The sequence below is a fragment of the Meles meles genome, chromosome 17 (assembly GCF_922984935.1).
Source record: "Meles meles chromosome 17, mMelMel3.1 paternal haplotype, whole genome shotgun sequence".
NCBI classification, from domain to species: Eukaryota; Metazoa; Chordata; class Mammalia; order Carnivora; family Mustelidae; genus Meles; species Meles meles.
In genome coordinates, this window is record NC_060082.1 from 26,724,413 (window position 1) to 26,750,673 (window position 26,261).

General features: G+C 55.8%; 1 protein-coding gene across 18 annotated transcripts in view; it reads left to right on the forward strand.

The window, feature by feature from the left end:
* The window catches only part of PLEKHA6 (pleckstrin homology domain containing A6), a 140,957-nt gene that overhangs the window by 92,962 nt on the left and 21,734 nt on the right, over positions 1-26,261 (forward strand). For 9 of the 18 annotated variants that reach the window (XM_045982824.1, XM_045982828.1, XM_045982825.1 and 6 more), the window contains 10 exons: positions 4,132-4,212; positions 4,848-4,962; positions 9,631-9,735; positions 10,419-10,491; positions 13,108-13,208; positions 16,598-16,800; positions 18,554-19,036; positions 20,274-20,796; positions 21,288-21,374; positions 22,454-22,507. In XM_045982824.1, the coding sequence (XP_045838780.1) occupies positions 4,132-4,212; positions 4,848-4,962; positions 9,631-9,735; positions 10,419-10,491; positions 13,108-13,208; positions 16,598-16,800; positions 18,554-19,036; positions 20,274-20,796; positions 21,288-21,374; positions 22,454-22,507 (1,825 nt within the window). Of the gene's footprint in view, positions 1-403; positions 1,588-4,131; positions 4,213-4,847; positions 4,963-9,630; positions 9,736-10,418; positions 10,492-13,107; positions 13,209-15,334; positions 16,138-16,597; positions 16,801-18,553; positions 19,037-20,273; positions 20,797-21,287; positions 21,375-22,453; positions 22,508-26,261 lie in introns of those variants that run through there. The other 9 variants (XM_045982826.1, XM_045982830.1, XM_045982833.1 and 6 more) reach the window with 6 other exon arrangements.

Sequence of the window (26,261 nt, forward strand, 5' to 3'; positions counted from 1 at the left end):
AGTATCTGGAGCTGATGATCCCAAGCTGCGTCCAACCAGCTTGTCGCATCACAGGTTCAGTAATAATGCTGTCCGTTTGCTTATCTGTTCACTGATTGCACCGTTCTCTGACTGAGTTCTGACCTCAATCCAAAAAATTAGATTAGCCCTTCCCTTTCAGTGTCTGTTGTGGCATAACAACGGACACTGATGACACCAGACTGCTTCGCTGCAGCTATAAAGAACCGCGTTGGTCAGAGAGGATTCTGTCATCTGGAGACAGAAATGGAATGATACAGAAAGCCGGAAGGACTGAAATTTGATATCAAAAGGGCACATCTCGGCAGCAGAAGGTAACAGTGGGTCTGGAGCCTCCCTTGCTAGAACCCTTATGAGAGCCAGGACACTGAATGAGATTGATCGCAGAGTGAGCTCGCCTGGAGGCAGCGGGCTGGAAGAGATGACCTTCAGAAGACCCTTGTAGTCCAAGGGCCCCGAGACACGAAGGGCATTAGGAAAAGGGGAGATCTAACCGTCTTCAGCCACTGGAGAGTTCGGGGAACTTCACGGCAATGCAAACCTCCTTGCCCCTGAGCAGATCTGACAGTCGCCAGCTGGGACTTATCACATGGCATCTGGGAAGATTTTCAGAAGTAAACACATGGTGACCCCCTCTGAGCCCTGTGGGCCGCCCTCTTCCTCACAAGCTTCTGGAGGACGCTTCCCTCAAATTCACCCGGGCAGAGGAGCCAGGACCTTGCCATGAGCTCTGGCTGCACGACACCCATGCCCATGAGCTCCACGTGCCCCTCAGCCAGACCCCAGGCAGAAGGCCCACCAGCTGGGGCTGGGTCTTAAGGAAGCGGGCTGGGGACGCCGCCCAGAAGCCCCGTTCCCTGTGGCCCGGCTGCACAGAAGTCTGGGCAGGCTTGGAGGCGTGGGGAGAGTTCATCTCAGCTTCCAGGCAGCGGCGACAAGGGCAGCACGAATCTGGAGCCTCCCTGAACCCTTGTGCCCCCAGGATCAGAAGGGTCTCTGAGAAGCACGTGGATTGCAGCCCGGGGCACGGTGTTCTGGGCTGGGGGGTCGGGAGGCAGGGAAGACTGCCTTCCTGCAGGTCCGGCTGGCGCGAGCGTCTGCTGTGCAGATGGGAATGCAGCCCCGGACCGCCCTGCCCGCCCAGCTACTCTGTGTCCTTAGCTTGGCGGGGTTGGACTCTAGAAGTTGCACACCTGCTCAGCGCACGCCTGTCTCTCCAGTTCAGCATTTTCTCCCTGGGGACCTGAGCCGGGAGGATATTATCCCTGCTCCCTTATTCTGCCTCCAGCACTCAGACAACAGCCTTCGGGCTGGATGCTAGGAAGCCACAGCCACCACCTCACCCTGCTCTGGGCATCTGGGCACCCCCTGCCACCACCCGGCGAGAGCCCCTCCCTCTCCCCCAGCCTCGGAGCCTGCCGCGTGCCCTGAGCTTGGCCCTGGGGACCGGAGGACTTACTTCTCAGAGGGATGGTAAGAGCAGGGTGGCTGGCAGGTCCTCTGAGGCTGGCGAACAGGGAACAGAGCTGCCAAAAGGATGTTGAAGTTTCGGGCTGATCGACGGGTCAGGTAGGGAGCTCTTCTGTGGATGGATGAGCCGGGCTCGGTGAGCAGGTGCATTGGCAGCTCGTCGGGTCGGGGGGCTTCGGAGGGAAGGCCCTGCCAGACCTGACCTGGAGAAGGAAGCGGAGTTAGGTCAATGGCTGCTGCATTGCAGTGCTTGTGAAGGGGAAGCTATTTTGAAATTGGTAGCGCCGGGATGGAGAGAGGACGTCATTCGTAGGGGTTGCTGGGTAGGAGAGTCTGGGGCAGGGAGAAATTCACTGTACCTTGAGAGACCTGTGCCAGCTGACAGCGGGCTGTGTGTGTGCTTCTGTGTGTGTATGTATGTGTGTGTCTGTCTGTCTGTCTATACCAGTGCCAGCAGGGAAGGTTCCAGCAGTTAGCACAGGGAGCATGTAGAGCAGAAGGGGACTGGGGAGGGGCGGGGGGTGGACGTGGGAGGTGGCAAGCAGGCGCGGTGTGCCACTGGGAAAAAGAAGAAATGTTGGCACCTTGAGGACCTTGTTTTCACGGACTGCTTACCCGCCACCACCTGATGGGGGAGAGTCAGGGACGGGGGTGACTAGAAACAGCTACCCTTCCTTGCAAAGATCCCCTGCAGTTAAGTTGAAGAGAGTATCCCTGTTGGAGGGAGGAGGGAATGAGTTGGAGAAGAGCGGGGGAGTAGGTGAGAAACGTGTTGGGAGTTCCAGCCCACGCCTGGCAGACACTGGCCAGATTTAGGGTCCTGGCCGGCAAGCCTGAGCTGCCAAACCCAGATTCGCATATAGACTGAGGCTACTGCCCATGGGGCTTGTATCTGCCACAGACCTTTGTTGTTGTTGTTGTTTTTAAAGATTGTTTTTATTTATTTGACAGAGATCGCAAGTAGGCAGAGAAGCAGGCAGAGAGAGTGGGGGGAAACAGGCTCCCTGCTAAGCAGAAAGCCTGATGCAGGGCTCGATCCCAGGACCCTGGGACCATGACCTGAGCTTACGGCAGAGGCTTTAACCCACTGAGCCACCCCGGCACCCCTGTCACAGGCCTTTGGATCCAATCTGAACAGGGCTGGTTTGGAAACTGAAAAAACACACTTTGATGTTATTATTAGCTTCAACAGACAGCCCCAGGAGTGGGATTCCTGGACTATTGTGGCGGGAGGGTTTGCAACAAAATGTTACTTCACTCAAGGAGCTGAAGGGACCCAGCCAGGCTGTCTTTCCTCCTGCCCCTGGCCAAGCAGCCCCGGGTCTTCATTGTAGGGGTGCTCAAGTGGCCTGGCGTTAGGACCCCCAAGCTTAACGTGGCCTCAGCATGCTCTGTCGAGGTGCCTGCTTCTTACGGTGGACTGAACCTGGCCTGGGCTCTCACAGTATCTCTCAAGAGGGATGGGTGAAGAGGATCTTAAAATTCACCCAGCTCCCCCACTGACTAGATGCTTGCAATCAGGAACATTCTTGCCAAGTGGTCCCCTGCTTGCAGAATCCATCTCAAATGGCTGCCATGTGTGGCTTAGCCCATGGCACCAGCCCCCCTCCAAGTTCTATCTACTACCCTTCCTCCCCTATCTCCCCCCAGAGTTGCCAGGAAGCTAGGCTGACACTCAGCCAGCCAGAGAGCCATGGCAGGCCTTCCCAAAGGAGTGTCCATGGCTCTGCTCCCCATCTGCGTCTGCACAGACCCCGCTTCCTGGCAGGCTGTCCTCCCTGCACCCTACCCCACAGCCAGGCCCCAGCAGCCCTTAATTGGGTCTGACCATGAAGCTGGCACTCACCTCCATGCCTGCCAGCCCTGACGTCTCAGCAGCATCTCAGCCCCTGAGACACAGAAACCCTGGACTCCAAGTGTGAGTGGGTCCCTGCCCAAGCCCAGGAATGGAGTTTCCAGAAATCTGGCTTCACCTAAAGAAAGAGATGGTACATAAAACAGGAGCGGAAGGAGTCCAAGGTCCCAAGAAAATTCTTTTTTTTTAAGATTTTATTTATTTATTTGACAGAGAGACAGTGAGAGAGGGAACACAAGCAGGGGGAGTAGGAGAGGGAGAAGCAGGCTTCTCGCTGTGCAGAGAGCCCGATGCGGGGCTCGATCCCAGGACCTTGAGATCATGACCTGAGCCAAAGGCAGAGGTTTAAGGACTGAGCCGCCCAGGCGCCCCTCACGGGAGAATTCTTTCAGCAAATAATGAGTGAGCAATTTTTATGTGGAGCACTGGCTGGAGCTGTTCTGGGAGAGAACCTGCTGCACGGGACGTCTCGGCTGATGGAGGTCTCCGCCCCCACCCGCGTACACACTCCCAGGGTCACCACTGAGGGAGTTAAGTGGGGCTTATTCGAGGGTCTCTATCAGTAGTTAGCACTGACTAGTGAAACTTCCTATCCCACCTCACTGCAGCTGCTTTTTCTACTGCCCAGCCCTCCATCCTGCGTTGCCCAGACCCCACAGAGGACAGAGGGGCGATCTCCTACGTGGTCACCCCCTCCCTGTCACTGCCCAGGGCTGGCCCACCCTTTAGTTAGTGTCTCTGGCTTCTCCATCTTTAACACGACTTCTGTCTGTTCTTTGCCTCCACAGCCACAATGAAAGACGGAACACATTTCTACACCCAGTGACTGGCCAGGTCCCAGAAGAAAACAAAAAATTTAACTTGAAAACGTATGTCTGCCCCTCTGCTGGCTGCTTGACCTTCCCATCCCGCTCATCCAACCCCTACCCCCACACTTTGCAGCTCAGAAGGGGAAGGGAGGGGTGGAGAGTGGAGGGACTTAGGGTCTCTAACCAAAGTCCTGAGGAATGGAGCTTCTGAGGGCCTTCAGGCTTGATGCCCTCACCCCCTTTCCCGCCTCTCCCAGATCTCAGGCTGGTGGGTGCTGGAGGAGCAAGACAGGTCTGAGGTGGGCCTGTCACTCAGGGCCCTTTGAGGGAAGTGCTGAGGGAAGCTGACAGACCCTGAGAGCCAAATGCAAATTCCTCTCTCGGTGGATCTTGGCTCAGCCCGTGAAAGAAAAAAAAAAAAGATAATTAAATGACTCCTATAGCCCGCTGCGCCATTATGTCTTTTCAATTAGAAGGAATAGGAGTTCCAGAATCCCAAGGTCTAGGTTTTTAAAACAAATTTACAGGAAAGAAAGAGGAAACTCTTCAAGATTCCGGCATGTGGCCTCAGAAGAGCAGAGGGAGCAGCTGAGGTGACCTCATGGGTGGTGCGGTGGGGAATCCGGATGGAGCCTCTGCATTCTTCACAGGTTTTGACGGGTCTCTTTCTTCTCTTTCGGTCAACGTGAAATCAGATCGGCCTTGGACATGTCCAATAAAGCAGGTGGAAAACGCCCGGCTATCACCAACAGTGACGTATCCAAGCACAACATGGTGTCCGAGGTCCCCCCCGAGCGGCCCAGCATCCGGGTAAGTCTAGCTCCCAAGGCCAGGTGTCAGGCAGGAGTCCTAGGAAACATTAGAGCCCGTCCAGCTGTCTCCCCAGGCTTCCCAGAGCAGGCGAGGTGATGCGAGAGGAGTGGAGAGTGGGAAGGGAAGAGGGGGGTCCTACCAGCACCTTGCAGAAGACCCATCTCTAGACCGGGGCCTCTCAGCCTTGGCACCATCAGCATTTGGAGCCAAAGTGTTCTCTGTGGTGTGGGACTGTCCTCTCACTGTAGGACATCGAGCAGTATCCTCGACCCTCGCCCATCAGATGCCAGTAGCCCCCGGCCTGTGACAACCAGTGTCTCCAGACATGGTTCAGTGTCCCCTGTGAGACCAAACCGCCCCCTCCCCTGCCCATGGAGAACCGCTGATGTAGGGGGACAGCAAAAGAGGAATAATTCCTAAAGGATATGGCATCGAGAGCTCGGAAAGGAACGAGCGCCTCAGGAGGAAGAGGTAATCCAGAGAAGAATGTGGCAAAGGGGTCCAGTAAGATAAGGGCTGAATATGTCCCTGAGGTTTAGTGCTGGAGATCTTGACCAGTGGTGGGATGGGGGCAGAAGGCAGCCGGAGGGGCTAAAGAGGAGATGGCGGGGGGCGGGGGGGGAGTCAGAGAGACAACGAGGAGCAGAGACTAGTCTTCTAGGGGTTTGGTCATACAACGGAGCGTTCTCCAAAAGTTAAATCGTACGAGCGCTGTAGGTATGAACAAGGATAAATCTCGAATATGTACTGTTGAGTTGCAGAATATGAAAGACGCGCTAGCATTTATGGGAAACGGCCTTCGCGAGTGCGCCAGCACACATGGACAGGTAAATTGGTGGTAGAGCGTGTAACCACGGATAGGCAGACTCGTTCTGGGTCAGCGGTTGCCTCTAGGAAGGAAGAAAGGTAATGAGGTTGAGGAGTGGCTCGAAGGGAGTTTCAGCTCTATTTGCCGTGTTTTATCAAAGGAAATAAAACCCAACACCTGGTGGTGATTCATTCCCTACTTTTCTGAAATATTTGAAATATTGAAAAATATACATTTATAAAGAAACTTGACTGTTGGGGGAAATGAGGGGCAGGGGGTCGAAGCTAGAAGACATGCAAGATGGCAGGAGGTCTTCTTGGTCATTTTGTTTTGTTTCGAGATGTGCGAGCAGGAGGGGAATGGCCCAGTAGCCAGGTTTAGGAGGAAGCGGACAGCTGTGCGTCTCATCTCCATGGAGACAGGAGAAGTCTGACGCAGAGGTGCTGTTAGCTGGCACAGGGAAGGGGCCCTCCTCCTGAGCTGCAGAAGAAAGGTCTGTGAAGCTAGGAAGTGTGGGTCTAGGAAGTTAAAGACATTCCCATCTGATACCTTCAGCTTCTACGGGGAAGTGGGAGGCAGGGTTTTCTGCAGAGAGGAGTGGGGTAAGTGGAGAGGCACTCGGACTTGAGAATATGCCCAGGGTTTGGAGAACAGGAGCAGAGGTCAACACGGGGCATGTGAAAGGTTGCGTGATGGCGTTGAAGGGTCATCTGAGGTCGTAGACTTGACAGTGAGTGGCTCTAGTCCACAGATGTGTGTGGTTTTCCTCCAGCGCAGCTCCCAGCCTGGCTGGGGAAGTAGGGAAGGCAGATGGTTGGATTAGCCTAAGGTGGAGGGTTGCTGGGAGGCTGTGGCTGAAAGATAAGGAGGCGAGGGCCTGGAGGGGTTGGCAGGAGAATGGCAGAAGGGGCGAGCTGCGGGAGCCGCTGTCGGGCTGCAGAGCCGAGGCAAAGCTGTGGCCGATGGCGGACGGAGGAGGAAGGGAAGGATTTGGGGAGTTGCTTATTCTTTGGGGGATGGGTGACCTCCTCAGGTGCCTAATCTCAGTCTTTACATGTGGATATATACCAGTAAAGTTTAGAAAATCATCATATTCCCCAGTTTGGGGTGGGCTTTCTGACAAGGCCCTGTTTCTTCTTTCCTTCCTTCTGCAGTATGTACTAAGTGCTTACTGTTGCCAGGTACTTTGCTGGGCTCTGGTGATGAGCAGACGAATAAGACTCTACTTCCTGGGACGCCGGGTAGCTCATGTGGTTGGGTGGCTGCCTTTGACTCAGGCCAGGATCCCAGGGGCCCGGGATCAAGACCCGCCTGGAGCTCCTCGCACAGTAGGGAGCCTGCTTCTCCCACTGCCTGCCACTCCCCAGGCTGTGCTCTTTTCTCTATCTCTGACAAGTAAATAAATAAACAAATTAAAAAAAAAAAAAAGACTCAACTTCCTCCCTACAAAGAACTCAGAGTCTAAAGAAGAACCCGGGAAGCCAACTGTTCCATTTGCAGTGTTACAAGCTTTAGAGCACAGGAGTGGACAGAGTAGAGGGACAGCTCACTGTGCCAGGGGATCTGGGAGGTTTTATGGAGTCAGGGTGCCTGCCCTGGGGTTAAAGGATGAATTGGGATTTGTCAGAGGACAAGGGAGATGGGGCTCTCCACGTCCGCTATCGGAGAGCAAAGACAGGGGCGCGGGAGAGGACCACCAGGAGTTTGGCCTGACGGTGAGGGACTCATCGGATAGAGGGGCAGAAGGCAGGTCATGGGCCCGGCAAATCTTACAGGCCTGTCCTTGTGTGCCATGCTAGGGAATGGAACTCCCTTCTAAGTGATGAGAGGGAATTACGAAATGCTAAGAGAGCATCATGATGCCACTGTGTTTTAGAAAGGCAACCCTACTTCATGATAGATGGTACGCAGCAAGAAGAGATGATGGCCTGAGAGGAAAGAACAGATCCGAGGACCATTAGGAATATAGACTCATCTGGCCTGCGCAAATGTCATACAAGGAGCGGAAGAAGGAGGGTTTGGGCAACTGGGGTGATTAGAGTAGCCAAGAAAAGAAATACAGAACAGGCTTGGTGAGAAAAAAGATGAGTTTGGTTTTGCACGTATTTAAGCCCTGGTTGGACAGCCATTTACAGAACGGGGTGAGGCTAGGAGACAGTTCTTAGATAAGGAGTAGAGAACTTCCGGCATACCGTTGCTAGCTGAGGCAGCGGGTACAGATGAGATACGTTGTCTATGTAGAAAAATGAGATGTGAAGTTTGGTTGAGGTCCACCAACGGAGTAAAGTGGAGGTTGAGAAGGAGGGGCCGCAGGTGGAGGAAAGAATCCTGCCACAGAAACCAAAAGGAGGGTTTCAGGAAGGACAGAAAGGTCAATGTCGTCTGTGAGGAGTGAACATCCGAACATCCGGACTCTTCCCAGGACCCTAGTCCTGTGAGGAAGAGGGAGAGGAGCGGAGGTGTTGCCTGAGGGCCTCAGGGCACCTCAGTTTGAGGGGGGAGGAGCCCAGTGGGTGTAGCCCTGTGAGAGGGAGAGAGAGCTGCTGAGGGGGCGAGACAGACAGACAGACAGACAGAGACCGACTGATGGTTTAAGATGGAGAGAGCTGAGAATGTTCGCTCAGGAGAAGCAGCTAGTGGAGAAGGCAGGGTTGAAGACAGATTGGAGAAGAGCTTATCCATGGAGCAAAGTCTCAGGAAATGGTGGGTGGAACGTGTTGGCCTTGAAAAGGAGGACGCCACCTCTTCTTCTGACATTGGAGAGAAAGAGGCGACAGTGGTGAGGACAGTAATTTTCTGGGTGAAAGGGTGTGAAATTAAGAAGAGCATGTCTGAGAGCCTGGCTCATCTCCGTGGAGCGGAGCGGGGTCCACCGTGGGGAGGGCGTGGGGGAGGGGGAGGGCAGGGAGCGGCATGAGGGGGCCGGGCCGGGCTGGGGCTGGGGACTGGAGGGCCGGAGGGCTCTGTGCTGTTCCTCCAGCTGCTCTGTAATCGTAAACCATAATCTGGCCCTGAGTGCAGGAAGGGGATCATTTGACGGCTCTAGGATTCTGAGTTGTAGAGAAGCTCCAAGCAGTGACGCTGGATGGGGTGTTTGAGAGTGCAGCTGACCTGCCCCAGTGTGGAGCCTGGGCTTCGTAGGGAAATAACTACAACCAGGACATCATGGCTGGTCCAGAAGAAAAGGGAAGGACTGAGGAGCTTGGGGACTGGCTGGTGGTGTTGAGTAATGGAGTGAGAAAGCCCAGAGGAGGGGATGACGTCAGGAAATGGGAATCCCGGAATTGAAGATGTTAGTGGCGAAGGGTCATGGGCGTCAGGTCGAAGGTGCAGCCGTGGGAGTGAGTGACAGGGTAGTGGTAAATGGTTTTGGAATTGAGGCTATCACGGTACAATGAGGTTAGGGCACTGGATTGGTCATCATCAAGGGCAAGGCCACAGGGACGGCTAGACTTAGAGTGAAGAGGATGATTGAGATCAGAATCCTACGACTCTGAAGGAATGTTCTAGAAGCTGACAGTGATGAGAAGGCTGAACAGTGGAAGACCAGCTTCCAGACAGTTGAAGAAAGATAGCCCAGGAGTGAAATGAGAATTCTTATTTTCTCCTTAAAACAACAACAACAAAATCCATACCGCTGTGAGACAGGTCAGACGGTCCTTTTGAGCCCCCGTTTTAGTGGTGAGAAAAAGAGCCAAAGAATTGGAAAGCTGTGCCCTTGAGTTGGTGCTCTTAGGGTGAGGACACCTGAGGCGTGGAGAGAGCCGCAGCTCCCACCAAGGGAAGCATCCACTACAGATAGAGCAGAGAGGAGGAGAGGAAGAAAGTCAGGCGGCTTTCTCTGTCTGCCTCCCCAGGCGACCCGAACGTCCCGCAAGGCCATCGCCTTTGGGAAGCGCTCACACTCCATGAAGCGTAATCTCTCTGCTCCTGTCACCAAGGCGGGCTGGCTCTTCAAACAGGTGAGGCCTCCTCCGCCGTCCGCCCACCAGGACCTCCACTTTCTCCTGGTCACTCGGGTTCCTCTGTAGTTGCAATAATGGTCCCTGGCACATTTTGGTATGTCCTCCCGTGTCCTATTTTTGATATTTGTTATATCTCTGTGAATGACTCTCCTAATTCTACAAAGACTCAGAGAAGTTGAGTATCTTCCCAAAATCACACAGAAAAATTAGTGTCACATTTGGGAACCCAGCCAAGTCTCCTAAGGGGCAGATGGAATGACAGAAATAGGCTGAGTCGCCAGCCCTGTCAGAACAACCCACTGGCTCGTCCTCAGGCGGTCCCTCTTGCTGTGAAGGAAGAGGGGTATCCTTGGTCCCGGGATCCACTAATTCTTCCCGGTTTGACCTCCCCACCCTCCCTGCCGACCCTCTGCCCCCTCGTTCTGGCTCACCTCTCACCCCTTCTTTCTTCCCCGGGAGAGACGCTGAGGCCTGAGACGACAGAACTGGAAGGTTACAGACAATGATCTCATGTCACTTTCCCGCGTCTGAGGTCTCAAGGGGTATGGCTGCCCTTGTTAGCGGCAGAGTTGCGGCCAGAGGCAGGATGGCCTTGTAATTGGTGCCAAGCTCCTCCCCCTGCATCCCTCCTCCCATGCCCAGCTCATAGTCCCTCCGCTCTGTCCGCTCGCATCCCACAGGCCAGCTCTGGGGTTAAGCAGTGGAACAAGCGCTGGTTCGTCCTGGTGGATCGCTGCCTCTTCTACTATAAAGGTGAGCTTGCCTCTTCTCCTGGGGTTGGCCGGGGCCGCAGGAAGGCAGGGCCCACCACTCTTCCTTATTCTGCCAGATCCCTGGGTTCTGCTTCGGGTGGATGTTGGTCGGTCACGTGGGTGGGGGTGGGGACCGGGGTGCAAACCTGCCCCATAGCCTCCAGCGCCCATGGGGCGTGACGGTGGGATAAAGACAGAGCCTGCTTGCTCACGTGGTCACTCACTCACTTGACATTCAACAGTATTCACCAGGCACCCTCCAGGTTTCAGGCAGAGTTCCAGGTGCTGCTGGGGGACACAGTGGGCACACAGCACAGTCATGCGGCCGAGGGTGAAGGGTGGGGGATGGGCTAGGAAAAGGAGGAAGCGGAGGAAGGCCCCTAGTCACTACGAGCAGGTGACCTACCCGTCGGAGCTTGTGTGCTGATCTTCCTCCCGTCCACCCGGAGCGTGTGAGCCGATCTACAAAGGCAGAAATCTCGGTTTTGTTCACTGCGATGACCACAGTGTCTAAAACAGCACGTGGCACATAGTAGGTGCTCACTCAATCAGTGTTGAGTAAATGAATACGCCCCAGCATCCACCTGCTGTGCGCACGCCAGCACTCACTCCCAAGCCTCTCAAAAAAGAGAGAGAGAGACCTAATAACTTTGGTGAGGCAGCCTCTAGGAAGTTATTTTTAAAATCGTTGTACAGCAGTGTTGTGTCAAGGAGATCCCGAGGGAGATAGAGAGGGATGAGGACGGGGACGGCCCTGTCACACTGGTGTGGGGCCACAGGAAGAGAAGGTACAACGGTTTTGCAGTGGGAGAGCCTGTTCCCTTTCCCCCATGCCCTGGGCATGGCAGAGCCCTGACTTCTCTGGGCCTCCTAGGGGCAAGGCAGTGAATCATTAACTTTCACAAAGGTTGTACCCAGTGACCCCTCCAGAATGCTGCTGTCCCTGAGCCCTGAGATGCTACCAGCTAAATCCCAAAGAGAGAAATCAGGAAGGGGCTGCAGAGACAGGGTCCGGCCACAGAAAAAACGCCAAGACTGGGGGAGAAGAATCTGCCCAGGGCCGGGCCCCTGGTGCTGGGCCTCTGGGACCCAGGGCTGGATGGAGCCAGAGTCTGAAGGAAGCCAAAGGAAAGACAGGATCTCTGCAGGGGAGAGACTCTGGGACCAGCGTGAGGGGAGAAACCGAAAAGTTGTGAACTCAGAGGGCACCGTGATGGGGACCACCACCCACTGAGAGATGCTCTCAAGAGACCCTGTAAGCATTGGCCGGGACACTACCTGGCAGAAGGCCACTGCCTCCAGAGGACGGTAGCCTCTGCTTTCCCGAAGAAGCCCTGAGTCCCCGGCCCCGGGCTCTTCCTGATCCTTGGGCTTTGGCCTCCCTCTGGGTGCCTTGCTGACTCTGCAGAGGAAGCTGGACCTTAAGCCAAGCCTCTCATGTGATGAGGGAGGGGAGAAGGGGTGCTCATGACTTTATAGTCCCTGAGACTCCTTCTGACACCTAAGGGAGGGTTTTCCAGCGTTTCCACCCTTGGGAACAAAGAACTATCCCGGGGAAGTGGGGAGTTGCCCCCCCCATTCCACAGAGCACCCCCACCCGTTTGTGGCTCCGGCCGACAGCTACGGTCCTGACTAGCTCATCCGTCGGGCTCCTTTGGAGATCCAGGATGAATTACAGAGAAGCCTGTTTGTTAGCCTGTGTGCGGACCTGAGGGCCGAGGGGCTCTGCTTGTGGAGACACGGGGGCCATGAAGGGGAAGGCAGACCCCTGTCAGGAGAGCACAGAGCAAGCTCCTGGGTGCTTGGGAGAACCTTGGAAACCATTACCCAGAGGAGCCAGAGCAGAAGATGGGACTGTCTGCTCTGCCGTGCCCGATCCCGTTATCCTCCCGTTACGTGTGCCCCTCCTGGAGTCGTCTTGCTTAGGGAGGCTCTATAGAGGAGACAGTGGCTCAGAAGGCTTACTGGGGAGGGGCACCTGGCTGGCTCAGTCAGTAGAGCAGGAGACTCTTGGTCTTGGGGTTGTGAGTTTGAGTCCCTGGTCGGGGTGGAGTTAAAAAAAAAAAAAAAAAAGTGTTTGCTTGGGAGTCAGACTTCTTGGGTCCAAAGACCAACCCAGCACTCTCCTTCAGTAATGTTGGACAAATTACTTAACCTCTCTGTGCCTCCACCTCCCTACCCGTAAAATGGGAGTAATCGTGGTAATCGTGGGTAGGGTTAAACCCATTAAGGCATTTAACTTAGAGCAGTACCCGAAGGACGGCAAACCCTCCATCACAGTAGTTGCTGCTTTTTTACTTACCTGCGTCCCAGAAGGGAAGCTCCCTGAGGGCAGGTGGCTCTTCTCTCCCAGCCACTGCTATAGTCCCAGCCTCTGGGACGGTGTCTGCAAGCCAGGCTCCCCATCTGCAGGGAGCGTGCCTCTCCGTGTTGTGCAGAGTGTAGCCTGTGTGCTGGTGGCTGGCGGCCCAGAATGCCTGACGAGCCACACGTGCCTATTGTTATTAGGGTTAGGGTTATTGTCATCGTCATGGGGACAATAGACGCCTGCCCTCTCCCTGCGCACGTGCAATCAGCAGGCACACGCGTCTCACCTGGGCCTCTGTGTACCCGACAGATGAGAAGGAGGAGAGCATCCTGGGGAGCATCCCCCTCCTGAGCTTCCGGGTGGCCGCCGTGCAGCCATCGGACAACATCAGCCGAAAACACACATTTAAGGTCAGTTGGCTTTCCTCTCCCAGGCCAGGTGCGGAAGGGAGGCCTGCTCTTCGAGGGCATGAATGAATGGAGAAGAATCCTGAGCCCCCTCCCTAAGGAGTCCCCAGTGGTAGTAGAAGGAGGGAGAAGGCAGTGGCCCCTGGAGTCAGTCCCAGCTCTATCAAGACCACCTCCTCTAATCTCGGGAGTCAGCCGGGTGGTTCCCCTCAGGCTGGACTGAGAGAGATGGTTTTCAGTGGTGCCGCAGTTTTTCCTGGGGGAGAAGTACTTATGTCCTGAACCCATGAACCCTCTGCATGATGGCCCGGCAGCAGGGACAGGGGCTATGGACTGGTGGTGTTCTGACCTCCCTTTTCGACAGCAGTCCTCCCTACACTGGGCCCAGGGAACTAGTCCCCCAGTCAAACCTGCTCAAATTTCAATCTCTAGAGAAAATTAGGAGTTGAGTTTGATGACAGTCGAGAAAGGCCAACCTCGCGCAGACTGTAGTTTGGGAGAACAGGAGCCCAAGAAGATGGGCCTCACCCACCGGCTCTGTGTCACTCCCTGGGAACCCCCGGGGGACCCACCCATCAGAGATGGGCGGGCAATGGGCTCGTCGCAAGCTGGTGTTTTTCCACATTTAAAAATTCATGACCCACTAAAAACAATAAAAATCCAGTGCCCTTTTTGTATTTTATAATGCAAAGACCAGAGTCTCCTTTTCGTTTCCAAATATAAAATTAGGATACCAGCTATGCATTTTCTCAGCAGAAAGCCCTCCCTCCCCTAGCTGAGAAGGGCTGTCCAAGTCCCTGAGAACCTAGAGCTATGGTGTGGGATGATGATAGGAACTGCGGGTAACGCCAGGTCAGTATCCAAGCCTGTAGGACCTCAGAGACTCTGCCCCTTTCTGTCCTTCAGACTCCGGTCACCTGATCGTGGAAAAGAGGAGGGCAGCGTGCACAGGGGCTGCTCTAGGGAACAAGGAGGGCCTTCTTTGGCACGTGTTTAGTCCCAAGCTTCCTGGGGTCCTGTCTGCCAGAGGTGTGAACACAATGAACAATTAATAAAACTGGCTCCAGGGAGCGGGGTTCCCGCCGGGGAAGTGGAAACAGGTTGTTTAACCAACAACAGACATCCCTACTGTACACATTCACACACACACCCCCACACAGCCCAACAGCCTGTCTCACCCTCCCCTCCAGACCTGTGCACAGACACAGCCACACTGCAGCTCGGAGCTGCGCCAGCACCAGGCGTCCCAAGTGACTGACACGCACGCACGCACACACGCACACACACACAACACGCCTGCCATCAGCCCCAGCTCTCTGCACACAGCCGCCCCTCTCCTCCTTCCCCTTCCCCCAAGGAGTTCACTGTCTCTTTAAAACCCGACTCTGAGGGCCAAGTTCAGTGGCCCACAAAGGGTTCCAATTGTGGCTATTCAATGGCCCTTCCCCAGGGAAGGGTGGGGAGTGGAGACAGATGGGAGGCTTGTCCTGTTGCGGCCACCAAGTGAAAGTCTTGGATGGCGAATAATGAGCTGGGCACTAGCCCTGCCCAGCCTGCTGCGGAAAGACTTAACCTCTTCCTAATCTAGCTCCGTGGGGGCTCGGTGGACTTCACCGCACTGGGGTACCTTCCTTGCTTTCATGGTGCCAGGCCGCTGTCCCCTCCGGCTGCCCATCCACTGCCCTGTCTTTGCCCAGGGCCCCCCGCCTTCTCCTGTTGCAAGCGTTTGCTCCTGTGCCTTTGCTCTCTCCTTGTTTCCCTGTGGGTATGCTTTGTCCTCTAGCTTGACTGTGAGCTCTTCAAGTGCAGAGAGCATGTCTGTTTTCCTGTGATTGGTGCCCAGAGCAGAGCTCTGCACGCACAAGACACTCACTAGCAAATTAATTCACTGTGGCCCATTCCCACCAGCCCCAGGCCACACCCACCAGGCGCACCTCTGTCTCTCTCTTCTCTACAACAACCCGGTGTCCTCCACACCAGAGCTCGCCGGGGCCCCTCCCCTCTGTATCCTTGTGCAGTTTCAACCCCCAGATGCCTCCTTACAGCTTCGCTGGCTGGAAGCATCTCCCATCGTCTGCGCTCAAGCCAGGCCCCCTGCTAGAGGGTGGGATCGGGCGGGATCCAGAGGAAGTAGGACATGTTACTGGGTAACAACTCCCATCGGATAGGAATCGTGTGTCTGGGACGGACGGTACAGAAGAGTGAGGGTCCAGCCAGGAAAGCATTTGGAGGGTGGGGATTTGACCCTGCTGCTTAGGAGAGCCCTGGGGCTTGGCCAGGAAAGCCCTATCTTCTCTCCCTTCCCACCCTGAGAGACCCATGATTTAACACCCACGGAGTCAGAGACCAAAGGGAGGTTCACATCTGAAACTGTTAATCACTTGGATTTCTCATGTCGAGTGGGGTAAACCAGGCTACCTGCTTTTTCTGGGAGATTGAAGGTCTCACCGGGAGAGTACGCCGAGGTCCCAGAAAGAATTCAGCTCTGGAGCATTTTCCCTTGTGGCCTGAGAACTTCGAGCTTTACCAGGAAGGTCCTTCCCCATAGACAAATGCATCACTTCAGGCCAGAACAAAAACCCAAGTCAAACGCAGCTGCAGAGCTGGTTGGGAACAGAGCTAGGATCAGCACCGGGACGCCTGGAATCCTCTCCGCCAACAGCCCCAGTTGCCTTGGGACAAGCTCTCCATTCCCCATCCTTGTCCCATCCGGATGGCAGTGTGAAAACGAGTAGAAGGGGGTAGTCTGACTCGCTCCCCACTTCCCTCTGCTCCTCAATATTCTTGCCACATCATCTTCTGTCTCCCCCTCTGGTGTCTGGTTGACCTGTTCTCTGCTTCTCCTCCTTCTGACTGCGTGAGGACCCCTCCTCTGGACAGGAGCTCTCTTCTGGGTTCCCGCCTGCCGCACCTGCCCGCGGCCACCGACTAGGTAGCGTGCTCCAATCGTCAGTGCATGCCCCTTGCACGCCCAGGGAGACGGAGACCTGGCTGTCTCTCTGCCCAGGAGAGACAGTACTAGCTCCTCAGACTCGAAGCCAGAGCCAAGACTGGCTTGTGCTCGGGGGCAGGGTGGGGGTCATCTGTCCCAGACATCGGGTAATAATTGCCCTTCAAATCAAAGATGGAATTTGATGGGAGCATGGGTGTGGTAATTGTCCTTCTTGTTTATAATCATCTCCTGTGGGGCAGGTGAGCTTATCTGGCTATTGGACGGCTAGGTCCAGAGAGCTTGTCTGTATGCTAGCTGGAGCCCTTGGCCCAGCTGGGGGCTATCCTCCTCACCCTGCTCCTGAGCTCCGGGGGAGGGGTGGGCAGGGGAAGAGCTACAGGTCAAGGGAATGGCCTGCCTGACCACCTGTCCTGTGGATGTGGCTGTCTTCTCCCTACAGGTGACTACGTGCTGGGTGGACGAGGCCGGGGCTGGTCCCACGCACTGCCTCTCCCCACAGGCTGAGCACGCCGGGGTCCGCACCTACTTCTTCAGCGCCGAGAGCCCCGAGGAGCAGGAGACCTGGATCCAGGCCATGGGGGAGGCTGCCCGAGTGCAGATCCCCCCAGCCCAGAAGTCGGTGCCCCAAGCTGTGCGTCACAGGTGAGTTCCAGGGCCCTGGTCCTGGGTGTGGGGAGTGCCAGAGAAAGAGGAGTGAGGAAGCACCCCAGTGTCTGACCTCCTGAGCCCAGCACGCTGGCTCGAACCTCTGAGGACATGTGAACCACTCCTTGCTCCCAGCGGGGGGCCTGGCTTCGGGATTTCCGGGCCTGGAGTCTCTCTTCCCCTGACTGGCTCTTCCTCTTCTCTCTGGGCTGGTGGAGGCCAAGAGAGAAGTCACGTTCCCTCTGGGCCTGGCCAGGAGCCAAAGACCAGGGTCCTTAGCTTGTTTAGTCTTGGCTGTGTGCATTAAGCCCATGACTTCTGGAGGAGGGTGGACTTGGGTTCGAATCCCCACTCAGCGCCTTGCCCACACCATGACCCTCAATGTGAGTTACTCAGCCTCTCTCAACCTGGATTTCCTCTGCTCGAAGATAGCAGTTAGAATCATCCCTCATGGTGTGGCTGCAAAACCAGGCTGTGCCGCAGACACTCAGCCTACAGTGGCCCCATCGTCATCCTCACCTGCCGCCCCCCTGCAGCCTCGGGGCCTGTCTTCACTGAGCCTGTGGAGTCTTTTTTTTTTTTTTAAGATCATTTATTTATTTATTTGACAGACAGAGATCACAAGTAGGCAGAGAAGCAGGCAGAGAGAGAGAGAGAGAGGAGGAAGCAGGCTTCCCACCAAGGAGAGAGCCCAATGCGGGGCTCGATCCCAGGACCCTGGGATCATGACCTGAGCTGAAGACAGAGGCTTTAACCCACTGAGCCACCCAGGTGCCCCGAGCCTGTGGAGTCTTGAGGTAGATGTTAACAGGGATCCAGAAGAAGGAGGTTTTACAGTATAGACAGATTCCAAGTCTATTTTGGGGTCTGAGAAATGTTTACCAGGCAGTGTCGCAACAAGGATGCTCGAGTATGTTGGATTTGGGAAGCCGCAGGGGACGCGTTGTCACGAGACTCCATCTTCACGTCACGGGGTGGGGGCTCACTTCCAGAAGTTCGCTCGTTCAGTCCATAAATATTTACTGTAAGTAGGTATGTGTCAGGCACCGAATCGGGTGCTAGGAAAACAAGGGAAGACGAGTCTACAGGCTCCTGCCTCGTGGAGCTTACGTTCTGACAGAGTCAGTCCTGGAGGAAGCTTGTTCTGGAGCCGAGGATGTTTGAGGCGACAGCTTTGGCGCCTGGTGCGTTTGATCTCATAGTCCTGCCGGAGGAGGGGCTGGTCCACCCTTCCTGCCAGCGAGGAGCCCGAGGCTCGCTGAAGTTAAGGAACTTGTGTAGGACACAGGGCTGACCGGTAACAAGCTCCGTAACAAGCCAACGTCAAGGACAGTCACCGTGATGAAGCTTTGGTAGGGTGTGTACGGAGCTTGGGGGCTGGAGCCGAGACAGACGGCCGAGGAGACCACGTCTGGGGGAGGTCAGGGTTGGCCACAGCTTCTGAAGGCTGGATTCAGCTCAGGTCAGCGGGAGGGAGCAGGGAGTGACCCGTGGAAGTGATCTGGAGGGTAAAACGAGCAAACCGTGCACAGGCAAGCTCGGACGATGTTTTATAGTGGTTGCCCAGGCTGGAGCGAGAAGGCCAACTGGGGGGCATTTAGGAAACAAAATGGTCATTCACTGAATCCTGTTTCCATTGCTACCTTCCTGCCCTCCCTTCTCCACTGCTTTTTCCTTCCCAGTCGACCACCCCTGGCCCAGCTCCGCACTGGCCTGGGGTATTTACAACATCTCCCTTGGTGTCCCGCAGCCACGAGAAGCCAGACTCCGAGAACATCCCACCTAGCAAATACCACCACCAGCCATCCCACAACAGCCTCCCCAAGCCGGAGCCCGAGGCCAAGACTCGAGGGGAGGGTGATGGCCGGGGCTGTGAGAAGGCCGAGAGGAAGCCCGAGAGGCCCGAAGTCAAGAGCGAGCCTCTGGTGAAAGCCAATGGCATCCAAGCCGGACCAGAACCAGCCTCGGAGCCTGGCAGCCCTTACCCCGAGGGCCCGAGGGTCCCAGGGGGAGGAGACCAACCCGCCCAGCCCAACGGCTGGCAGTATAGCTCCCCGAGCCGGCCCGGGAGCACAGCTTTCCCGCCGCAGGACTCAGAGAGCGGGGGACATCAGCGGAGCTTCCCCCCGCGGACCGACCCCGACAAAATTGCCCAGCGCAAGAGCTCCATGAACCAGCTTCAGCAGTGGGTGAACCTGCGCCGAGGGGTGCCCCCGCCTGATGACCTTCGGAGGTGAGTCCCGGTGGGGTGCCGGCGTGGAGCTGGGGTGATATTAGGGCTAGGGGTTGGGGCTGGGGGGGAGCTGGGGAGGGGTGACCTGCACAGCATTCCTTGCCAGAAATCTTTTGGAAGCCAGGCTGAGTTGGGACATCAAGTAGACCCTCCTGCCCAGTATTCCTAGCCTGACCAAATCCTCTACGGCCCCGAGGCTCTACGGGCGGCGTGGGACCCCCGTCCAGCTCCCACCCTGTCTGCTTTCTTCAGAGACAGGGCCAGAGCAGCCGGGGCCTCTCTGCATGGAGGAAGGGTGCCCGAGAGGCGGGGAGGCACCCAGAGGGAGGGGACTTCAAGCTGTGCAATCAGAGCCCTCCGTGCGTCCTGCCCTCTTACAACACCCTTGCTGCCACCGAGTATCGTGGCTACCACCACGAGCCTCAATAGCCACCAAGCCAACTCAGCCCCGTTTTGAACAGTTCTAATTACTTGAAAGTCTTTATATGTGTTGCCCCTCACCGATCCTAGTTCTACCCTCTGGACCAATTTGCTTCCGGTGATTGGCCTTCAAATATTGGAAGACATTTTTGGGCCCAGTAGCATGCATCTGGGCAAGCGGGGCTGCAGCTCCTTCCCCGCGGGGGTGGGCATCTCCCCGCACGCAGGGGACAGCCGGCCACAGGAAGGCTGCTCCCTGCTGCTGCTCCGCTGCCTGGGACACCTGGCCGGCTCCGGGGAGAGCGCCTTGCTTGGGATGAGCCCCAGGAACCTACTGGTCCCTTCCTTAACGAAAACATCAAACCGGGAAGCTGCCCTTTTGTCCCTCCTCTTTCGCCCTCCCCAGTGCCCAGTACACTCACCTTCTTTCTGCCTGTACCGCTCTGGAAAAGATCTGATACGTGGCTCTCGTGCTGGGAGAGAGACAGCTAATAAGGCTTAAAGTTCCTCCCCAGACTATTTTGTTTTAAAAAGACAAAGATGGAAACTCTGAATGTGAAATTTCCAGCCTGGGGTTGCTGGTTGAGGGAGGAAGGTTTGAGGGAGCTTCCCCTGCACCCCCGGAAGCCAGGCTCAGTGCCCAGGGAGTGGCTGCCTCTGTGAGCTGCCAGGGTCAGGCGTGGGGGGTGGGCACCATTCACCTGCTCACACCCTGCTCTGGGCTGGAGGACCTGGAGGTGGGCCTCGGGCACAGCAGGGTGGGTGGGGTTGCACTCATTTTGTCTGGCTTTCTCACAGTGTCCTCTCTCTCTCCCAGTCCCTCTAGGTTCTACCCCGTGTCCCGCAGGGTCCCTGAGTATTACAGCCCCTACTCCACCCAGTACCCCGACGATTACCAGTACTACCCACCAGGGGTGCGGCCGGACAGCATCTGCTCCATGCCGGCCTATGATCGGATCAGCCCACCCTGGGCGCTGGAGGACAAGCGCCACTCCTTCCGCAACGGAGGTGGCCCTGCCTTCCAGCTGCGGGAGTGGAAGGAGCCCCCGGGCTACGGGCGGCAGGATGGCACCGTCTGGCTCCCCGGCCCCTCCCCCTCCCGGCAGCCCCTCTATTACGACGAGCTGGATGCCGCCTCCAGCTCCCTGCGCCGCCTGTCCTTGCAGCCCCGCTCCCACTCTGTGCCCCGCTCGCCCAGCCAGGGCTCCTACAGCCGTGCCCGCATTTACTCCCCCGTCCGCTCACCCAGTGCCCGCTTTGAGCGCCTGCCACCTCGCAGTGAGGACATCTATGCCGACCCTGCTGCCTACGTGATGAGGCGATCCATCAGCTCACCCAAGGTGAGCCACCAGCCTGCCCTTCCTTCCTCATCCCCTGACATCCCCCAGAAGCCTGTCTGCAGAGGAGAGGCGGAGGTGTGGGGGCATCTGGGACTCGGGGTCACTGTGTCCTATGGGGACACACACTGTATGTTGGCAGGAGCCACGATGATGCCCAGGGGAGCCACTGGCCCTGCGGGTCTGTCCATGAGAGAGCTGCTTCGGGGGATTCGCTTTGACCCCTGAGTAGGAGCATTGCTGTTGGTGCCCGTCCCCAGGTCACTCCTGGAACCCTGATCCTGTGTTAGAGGGCAGAGAGGGTTCTGTCTTTGCAAATCTCGAGGACCAGAAAGGTCAGCGCGAGGATATTGCAGTGGATAAATGCTGTCCATTTTAATTTGGCATCTGCTCTGGGACAGAATAAAAGCATCCCTGACCTTGAACTTCAGTTGTTGGGGAAGTCTGTGTCCCAGCCAGACCCCCTCACCTCTCCAATTCCCTTTCTCTTCCAGTATGATTACCTGGGAGACAGGCGGCCAGTCCCTGCAGGACTGTTCCCCTACAACTACCCATCATCCCCCACGGTCCACGATAAGATGGTACGTCCTCTCCTCCTGTCCACTTCCCGCAGAACCTCTCCTCCCAGGGCGGGGCCAAACTGGAACAGCCACAGGGATCCTCTGTGCCTGGTGCCTGGCCCTCCTGGTTTCTAGCAGCCTCTGGATACCTATTCCCTCCCGGCCACGACTCTGACCCCAATGCAGAGTTTGAGACCAAGTTACCCCATCTCTGGGACACAAGGTAGAGGAGCAGGGATGAGATCTGGAGGCATGTGATGTCCTGATCCTCTCCACCCCACAACAGCCTCCTGTCCAGCACATGGAGGGGCCTGCTCGGGGTGGGGCTTGGGTTATGGCCTAGGAAGAAAAGTCAGGCCTGAGTGTCCAATAACAGGCATTTTTTCTAAGCCTGTCCTTGCCTGGAGTGCTACTTATGGGGAAAAAGACAAGTGGTGGGATTAAGGAAGAAAAAATTTTCCATATTATGTCTTTTCCTCCTTTTTCCCTTGCTTTCTACTTGTCTTTCCCTGGAATTTGTTCTCCAGGGAGTTTCTGTCTCCCTCTGGAGAGCCGGATACAGATGCCCCACCTAGGATGTGGGGTGCGGTGGGGGGGCGCTGGAACCAACAGGCGGAGTCCTTGTCCTCAAAGGCTTGTTGCTGCCGCCTATCCCTGCAGAGCCCCAGGAGGCCGCGGTGGAGGAGCCCCTGCAGGCATGGACAGTGCCCCTCCCTTCCTTCCCCTTGATCCTTCTCTGCCCAGGCTCTAGCCCCCACACACAGCTCAGTACCCATCTAGAGACAATGGATTCTTCTGGAAAACTCAGGAGCTGCTAGGGAGGGCTGACTAGATGGTTTCGGTGGTGCTTCCCTCTCCCACGGGAGGGCCAGGCGGACCAGGAGCCCGCAGCTGGGGCCCCAGGGAGTCCCTCCTCTAGCTGGGCATCCAGTAGACAACTTGGTGCCTGCCCCAGCCTCATCCCATCCCTTCCCCAGAACTCCTCAAGGGCACACAGAGGCCTCTCTTTGACCTTGCCCCCCAGCTAACTCTTAACTGCTTTGCTTCCTCTTTATTGTTTTCTGTTGTCTTGTTCCTGTTGGGCTTCGGGCTCCGGGTAGGATGAACTTTTAGACCTTCAGTTGCAAAGAAACCTAGAGTATTTGGATCAGCAGGTAGGCAGAGCTGGTGCCCCCTCGCCATTCCCCTGCCCTCCCGTCTGTCTCCCTGCTCCCCCCACCTCCTCCTCGTCCATCCATTTGACAACCTTTGTTGGCAACACCAGGAGACAACAAAGTGGCTTATACTTTGGTTTTGAGCCTTCACGCCCCTTCTCCTCAAAGCCCTTTAGGGCCGCTGAGAGTTTCCTGGGGAAAGGAGAGGAAGACATGACCGCATGAATAATTAATGCCACCTTCCAATCGTTTAGGCCAGATGGAACTGGCCGGGGTGGGGGTGGGGTTGCGGGGAGGCGGGAATTTGCATTTCTGCTAGCAAAGAGTGGCAGAGAGGGTGGGGGGGAGGTGAGCCGCCAAGCTCCGCCTAAAATGCAAGGGGTTCCGTGCCCCCTGAATCTGGGAAATTATCTATCCTAGTTCACAGGTTGTTGTTAAACTCCACAGTTTATAAACGGAGGACTACAGACTTGCCCTAGGATGGTTTTTTAAATTCATATTAGCCCATATATTTGTTAGCTCCTCTGCCAAGTTCTTTTGCCTACGAGGCTTGCGTTCTCCTGGAGAATTCCACGTGGTAGACAGAGGGAGTGTAGGCAACCTCGTCTCATCTGGAAGGGTCTGCGAGTGTTCCCATAGATGGATGTGATTGGCGGCGGAGACCCCGCTCCAGGCTCTAACCATGGGCTGCCTTGCCTTTGGAGGCTGAGGGGCTCCGACACTCCCTGGCGTTGAGACACGCTGGGAGGTCAGGATGCTGGGCATTGCTACAAATCACAGGGGACCTGGGCATGCCCAGCGTGGCCCGGTGGAGGCGGCTGGAGGTGGTAAAAATGACCTTAGAGTGTAGTGGCCATAGTAGTGGCCGTCAGTCACCATCACCGGGTGCTTTCTCTGCGCCGCGCGCTGTTCTGGGTTCCTTAGCCACCCTGAAGCACTTAATCTGTATAACAACACGGCAGGGTGGGGACTGTTGTTATCCCCCTTCTAGAACCGGTAACACAAAAGAAACAGAGGGGTTAAGTAACATGCCAAGGACACACAGCTAGCGAATGGCGGAGCTTGGAACGTGACTCTGAGCTTTTGACCCAGTTTATAGCAGAGGGGACGTCTGATATATGAAGGAGCAGTCAAAGCCCAGGAGGATGGTTTTATGCTCTTAAAGTTGCAGAAGGAACCTTAAACTTGAAATCAGAGGCTATCGCTGTAGCCGCTGGTGGTTCTAGACACAAGTCATATACCACATAACCTGTCATTTCACAGGCCTCTGTGCCTTGGTGGGGTCACCCTTGGACCTTGCATTTCGGTTCCAGAAGCAGCAGGTGGTGTCCACAGCATGAGTATTCCAGTCCACATGAGGCTGAGTCTCAGGCTGCCAACCCAGACCGGCAGTGGGCAGTGTGGGCTGGCCCCAGCAGGAAGCAGGCGCTACAGTGCTGGGAGGAGGGAGGAGCAGGGCTGAGTGGCCTCGGGGCTCCTGGGCAGGCTGCCCTGTCCGCGACCCACCTACAGTGTGCCATCATTCAGTGCCACAGCTGGGCCCTCCAGGGGCTTCTGCCCTCATGGACAGGCTGGGCCCTTAGGCTGGGAGCTTCAGAAATAACCTTTCAGAGGGCCTCCTCTAGATAAAGGATAATAATCTTAAAAGGGAGTTTTTTCTGATAAGAGTCCAGGGGCACCTGGTTGACTCAGTGGGTTAAGTCTCCGACTCTTGATTTCAGCTCAGGTCTTGATCTCGGGGTCATGAGTTCAAGCCCCGTGTTGGGCTCCATGCTGGGTGTGGAACCAACTTACAAAACAGAGTCCAGATCGTGGAGTCAGACCTTCTAGTCCCAGCTCTGCCATTTACAGTAGTTTTTGTTATGCCTTTTTTTTTTTTACTTCAAATTGTCTCTTCATCTCTCTGGGCCTTTGTTTTCTCACTCATAAACTGGACATTGTAGAACCTGCCTTTCCCACCTCCCAGAGCTGCTGGAGGATCACGTAAGAGCATGCATGCTAGCTAGCGCTGTCAGGGGGCGGCGATTTTATTCTTTGCCTTCTGATACTCAATTTAAAAATATTACTTGAGCACCTTTATGATGTAGGAGGCCCTGTGCTGGGTCGTTTCTCACAAAATTTGACATTTTGGACAGACGGAAGGTGGCACAGAGGAATCCTAGAGGCAAAGCCCTTGTGGGCTGAGAGATCCCCAAAGCCCCAGTGTGAATGGGAGCAGGCCAGGGCGAGAACATTCTTTCTTCCCTCCTTTAGTGCTTGAGATCCAGTGGTTGGGTGAGCCGTGAAGTCTGTGGGTGTCCAGGCAAAGCCTGGGCCTCCTTTGCCCTCTCGAAGCCTGGTGTGTTAGCAGGTCCTACACAGACACCACACACACACACACACACACACACACACACACGTATACACACATCATATACAATCCCACACACATTGCACATGCATGCCCCATGCACAATAAACATGGCCTCAAACACACATGACTCCAAGAAAACGGACTGACTTGAGTTCAGATCCTTCCAGAAAATGGGGCTGATGTCCTGTTGACTGTGAACTATTTTACGAAGACTCAACCTCCTACTACAACTGCTCTTTGGAAATCCTTTTAAATGACACTTGATGTCATTGAGAAAAACTCCCAAGTGGGCTAAAAAGGTAGAGAGATCAGATCCTAGGAAAGCGTTTCCCGATGGGGGTGGCTGGGTGCCCCTCACCCGTCCCCAGCGCACAGAAGCAAGGCTGCCTTTGGGTTGCTGCCTAAACCAATAAGAGTCAAAATACATGTGGGGCCAACGAAGGTGGGGGAGGTAAGAGGCAAAAACGTGAGGGCCTCCCAAACTCTGACCCCAGAAACTCTGCCCTAACGTGGCTGCGTCCCTTCCCTCACTCACCTCCTCTACCCCAAAGCTTTTCCCACACAACTTCCCTCTGTCTTCTGCTACCTTGTCCGGTAGGTCAGTTGAGTTAAAGGGACATAGCCAAGGACAGTCCCTAATGTTTTCAATTTTTGATTTGCTGTCGCCCTGGAACCAGGGGGGGAAATGATGGCATCTCTAGCTGATTTATTTGGCTTGTCTTCCCTCTCTCCCTCCGCCCCCCTGCCTCCCTCTCCCCTGCCCTTCTTCATTTCTTTCTTTTTCATTTGCCAAGTAGTCTTTCCCCCTCCATGTTCCTAATGATTTTTGAAACACAAAGAGAACGTATCAGAGAACAGTGCTCGAGTATCTGGTGTCCCTTTAACGCGGCTTGCTTGTTTTGGCCTCCTTATTTGCTCCCTAGCGCCATCCAAGATCAGCATGGATGCTACCAGCCCAGCTCTGGAAACCGTGTTTAGCAATCCTTTCTACTCTAGAGCCAAGAAGTGGGCAGGGGTCGGGGAGAGAGACTGCCTGCCTCTCTGTGAAGGCCCATCCGAAGAACAGCCCCAGGTTTTCTTGCTTAGCTGTTTGACTTAGTTCGAATGCGGGGAGATGGGTTTTCCCATCTGCCTGTGCAGTCTTTGACCAAAATGGCGTGAGGAAAGAGAGCCGGGGCAGGGAGTTGACCTCGGCCGGTGTGAATGAGACCCGCACCTCTCAGGCACCCCAGGGGAAGTATCACTGGGCAAGGGGGTCTCTTCGGGGCCAGGGAGCAAGGGCACAACAGCCCCAGCCCCCCCTTCTGTGGCCTCGCCTCGGGGCACCTTCAGTGCTGGTCCTGGGACAGAGCTCACAAGGGGTGAGCGACGGGTAAGGTCAAGCAGAGGGAGCCGGAGACC